Consider the following 4,981-nt stretch of genomic DNA (forward strand, 5'->3'; position numbering starts at 1 on the left):
CTTCTTCTTCCCCCAGCTTTATATGCTGAGCATGATGTCATATGGTGTGGAATACCCCTTTGGTCAGTTGGGGTCAGCTGTCCCAGCTGTGTCCCCTCCCAACTTCTTGTGCACCCCCAGCCTACTCACTGGTGGGATGGTGTGAGGAGCAGAAAAGGCCTTGACTCTGTGTAAGCACTGCTCAGCAGCAACAAAAACATCCTTGTGTTATCAACACTGCTTCCAGTACAAATCCAAAACACAGCCCCATACTAGCTACTATGAAGAAAATGAACTCTATCCCAGCCAAAACCAGCACACATTTGTACTAGAAAATTCTAGGTGTTAAATTGTCATAGCTGAATCCTTCATAATCCCGTGTATATACACCTATAAGGAACCAAAATGTTTGTAACTTCTCTCAAAATTCACTGATGGTGCAATCTTTTTCTTTTTTACACCAGTGAGTAGGACAGTATCTGATTTACCTGGACACATAGTACAAATTTCATAAAGGGATTCTTATTCTCTTATCTCGGTTCATATTTGCTTTTTTAGGAATATCTTTGTAATGACACAAGCTTATTTTTGAGCTGCCAACACCTGCTTTTCAGGTCAGTAGGGAGTTCATAAAAAATAAAGTCAAAAGGTTGAGTTACATGATGACTGTCATGTTGGGACTCGTAAACCTTTCTTTTCTGCTCAGCCCGGCAGGAAACAAAGTCTAAGTGTTGATGAAGGTGCAGCTACTTGCTGTTTTGTGAAAGTTGTGACTTCCTGCACTAAAAGCAGAATGACAACTCGACCTTTTCTGAGATTCCAGGAAGGGAAACCTGTAATTTACCTGATGCTAAACTGGCATCTCAAAAAATAAAACGCATTTTGCCAGGCTAAACATCCTTGTCTACAAAAATAATTGAATTTTTTTGTGTGTTGTATTTGGTAAACATTTTGAACATCAGTAAGGGTATGGTCTGTCTTACCTAAGCAGCGATGCGTTCTGTGGGACAGTTTGAGGAGGAGTATGAGACATCCTGAGGCTCATATCAGCTGGCCTGAAAACAGGTCTGTAGATTTATTTCCATAGAAGTATTGCTGTCTAATCATCTTTTGAAGGAGGAATTGGATTAGGAACATTTTAGTTGGTCATTTCCTGTTAGCTACTTTCCTGGTCAAGTCTTGTGTTGCTGTCTCCACCCAGTCTTAGTATTTTTGTGTCCGGAAATTCATAGTTAGCCTGGCAAAAGAAAGTGTTATCAAATAGGAAATTCTTGAGCTTAAAATGAGGTTGAATTATATATTTTGTCACGTTATAGAAATGAAATTGGTCTTCCATGTCTAATGTAACTTGCAACTAATGCAGTGTATTTCAGTTGGCTGTTTGGTTAGATATACCTACATTGCGAAACTTTTACATATTCTTTTAAGCTCCAAATCGCCACTTAAGTAAAATACAGGATATTGTGTAACAGACTAATTTCAGCACTGCTATTTTTAGTTTCTAAAGGGTTGGGAGTTTCAGTAGAATCTTTCTCTTTGTTCTCAAGAGAGCATAGTGAGCCAGAGTTTTGGTGCATGTGGTCAGAGTAATATTTGGCAGGCACAAACTGCTGCAGTTACGTCTTGGTTAGCTGCTTCATCTAATGTGGAATGTATAAGGTGATGCCAGTCTTTCTTCCCTCTAAACAGTTGAGCAATGTCAAAGTTTAAGAATCGCTGTGGCTGAAGCAGATACCTGCTATTTAGTCTTCAGAGTAGATAATGTTAACATCAATGTCACCTGGAGGGTTTTGGTGTGCTTTTTCTTTGCCTCAGGGTCCATTGTAAAACCTCCCAGCACACTGGCAAGAAGCAGTAGCTTGTGTCGATCAAGACGCAATGTTGTGCCATCATCTCCACAGTCTCAGCATGCTTTGCACTCCCCTGACCCTGACATCCTTTCTGTGTCGAGCTGCCCAGCTCTTTATCGAACCGAAGAGGAGGAGGAAGCCATTTACTTCTCTGCTGATAAACAATGGTACGGAGATTAGCAAACAGCACTTGGAACTCTGATAGGATTATTTGAGACTAACGGTTTAGAATTAGAGGTTGAACCAAGCCAAAAGTTAAAGTAATCTGTAGGATAATATAAATTAATATAGTCCACATGGAACAGAGAGAGTTCTTGTCTGGTATGTGTATGTAAATAGCTAGCATGTCATATACAGTTAAGTAATGTTACAAACCAGGGTGCACTGAACTAACCCTGATTCTCCATTACAATATGTTACTGGCTTTTACATCTGAAACTAGGATCAAAAGCAATGTCAGCTACTGGGCGAAGAGAAGATGGATGGTAACACAATTCTTACAGCATGTTGAGCGTGTACCTACTCTTGTTACATGGCCTCATAGGAAAAGGTTAAATTCCTTTTGGAAGGAGCAAATGAGCTTGTTGAAAGGTAGGGACACTTGTCCTGAAGAAACTTTTTGTATATGATAGGCTTAAATCTCCCTCTTTCATTTCATAACTTCTCTTGACTTCACGTGCCAGAAAGATAGTTTTTGTTCTTTGAAGTGAGATACAGATGACTGATTCTGGGCAAATGCTGCCGCCCACAAAAACAAGATTGCACAAATTAATTATCTTAAGTTTAGATAATAAGATGATGTAATGCAAGTTGTAAGTTAAAATGTTTAACAATGTTTTTTGTTAATTAACTACTAAGGAAAAGTGTGGGTGGTGCTTTTAGACTAATGTTATTGATTCTAAATTAATTTCCTTTTTAACTGCATGAAGGAAATAGTAGTTTCATTATGTTTTCTCCTCTCTTTGCTCTGACTCAGGGAAGTACAGGAAACAGGTTCGGAATGTGACTCCTTAAATTCATCCACTGGAAGGAAGCAGTCTCCTCCAGCAAGTCTTGAGATGTACCAGACACTTTCTCCTCAGAAAGTATCCCCGGAAGAATTCTCGCTGGAGGAATCATCTACAGGAGACTCCTCTTCTCTAACTGCAGATATTTCTAGGGGCTCTCCTGACTGTGTAGGCATGGCAGAAACTAAGAGCATGATCTTTAGTCCTGCAAGCAAAGTTTATAATGGAATCCTGGAGAAGTCCTGCAGCATGAACCAGCTTTCAACTGGGATCCCAGTCCCAAAGCCTCGGCACACCTCGTGTTCTTCAGCCAGCAGTGATAGTAAACCCAGCCATGAAGCTGCTTCTGTTCCTAGGATAAGTAGCATCCCACAGGACCTGTACCAAAATGGTGAAAAAAACAAAAAGCCATCAAAAATAAAAAGCCTCTTTAAGAAGAAGTGTAAGTGAGGTGGGCAGAAGAAACCTATAGTAATGTTATAAGAACTCTATTTTTTAAATCTTTAGGAATGTAATTCCATTTGAGCATTCCAGACTGGATGCCCTAATGGAATGCTCTGTAGGTCAACTATATTTACTGACTGTACTGTCAAAGGTTGTGCCAGCTGTCAATGAGAAATCATTAAAAAGTTCAGACAGTTTACATTCATTTCTGCCTATTTATTTCTTTTTTTTAGCTTGTCTTTTTAGTTTTGGTGTTTTTTTTTTTTTGTTGGGGTTTTTTTTAGTTTATTCATAAACCATTTTTAAGCCACTTTGGACTTCTAAGCTTTAATGGACTAGTAAGCCTTCCTGGGCTTGCCAAAGTTTCTTGTTTACCGGAGCATCTTCCTATCTTTCCGTAGAGCTAGGACGTTTATCTACTGGACTTTAAGAAAAATAAAAGAAGTAGAACTAATTGAATTGCACTACTGTTTTACAGACTGGAAAAGTCTCTCTGCAAATGAAACTGAAAGACTTGTATTTGACTGAGGAGATGAATCTTTTCACTTTTAGATCTTTTGGGGTTATTGAGTAGAACTTAGGATTTCTAATCGACTTGATTTCTGGAAATGGAAATGCCATGCTTTTATTATGGGAAGCTTTGTTAGATGCATTTATTATTAGAATGGTTCAAGTCCTGCTGTAAAGATCATGTTTTTCCCAGGACTTTCACTGTGATTTTACTTCACTGCAGGCTGTATGACAAAAAAAAAAAAAAAGAGTAATTTAACAAGAGAAGAGGCTCTTGATTCCTTATGCAAGTGATGGATATGAAACTTGACTGAGGACTGAAAATATTCACCCTCTTAAAATGAGGAGGGTGGATAGTAGCTTTTGTTTACAGACCAACAGACAATGGACATTTGGGTTGTGAAAGCTTGTACTGTGGTAAAGGTAATAAATTGGAAACATTATTGTGCTTGGGAATGTTCCAATTTTAGCTGATGCTTGTTTCAGAGGTCCTGTTAATTGAAAGCTGTTGTAGGCTACATTGCTTATGCTTACTGCTGTGTATAAGTTGTTATTCTATTTTTTGGATTAGCTATTAATGTCTTAATGTCCTCCTTTTGTAAGATTTCATACACTTTATTTTTGTATAGTTTGAAGATTTAGCTGTTCAGACATGTCTGAAGTAAATGGTATAATTTTATAATGCATACTGTTATACTAACTCATAATTTTAGATATAAAGATAGATATAAAGGTGAGACTCGACATGCTTCAGATAAAAGCAATTTTTATGTTAAGCTTTTATAGGGAGAGGTGAAATTACTAAGGGGTAACAAGGAAGCCTTCTTAGGGCAACAGTAGCTAGTTGTTCAAAAACATCTTTTTATTTTTTTTTAAACGGTTGGAGACAACAAATGTACTGCTTGAGCAACAGTGCCTTTTATTCAGTTTGTCTGAAAATATTAATACTGAGCAGGAATTTCTTTTGAGGTACATTCCAAAGAAATACTTCTTGCTCTAGTGAACAGAAGCAATTTACCCAGTGATGACTACATAGTTTCAGCTCTTCCAGAGGAGTATTCTGGTTGCCTCAGTAACAGGTGCCACTGCCAGGGACCTGTGATTAGGGGCTCATTTCTTGCCAGTATGTACATGCTGTACTGTATGAAAGAATTAATTCACTGACTGCCTAAATTTTTTTTCTTGTAAGGA

General features: G+C 38.1%; 1 protein-coding gene across 1 annotated transcript in view; it reads left to right on the forward strand.

Annotated features, from left to right (window-relative positions):
- Positions 1-3,520, forward strand: part of STIM2 (stromal interaction molecule 2) — a 32,805-nt gene extending 29,285 nt beyond the window's left edge. The window contains 2 exon segments of the mRNA XM_009272301.2: positions 1,795-1,996; positions 2,806-3,520. Of these exon segments, the coding sequence (XP_009270576.1) occupies positions 1,795-1,996; positions 2,806-3,286 (683 nt within the window). The 3' untranslated portion in view covers positions 3,287-3,520.
- The last annotated feature ends 1,461 nt before the right edge of the window (positions 3,521-4,981 follow it).

Source organism: Aptenodytes forsteri, unplaced genomic scaffold, assembly GCF_000699145.1.
Source record: "Aptenodytes forsteri isolate BGI_AS27 unplaced genomic scaffold, ASM69914v1 Scaffold333, whole genome shotgun sequence".
In the NCBI taxonomy this organism is placed as follows: domain Eukaryota; kingdom Metazoa; phylum Chordata; class Aves; order Sphenisciformes; family Spheniscidae; genus Aptenodytes; species Aptenodytes forsteri.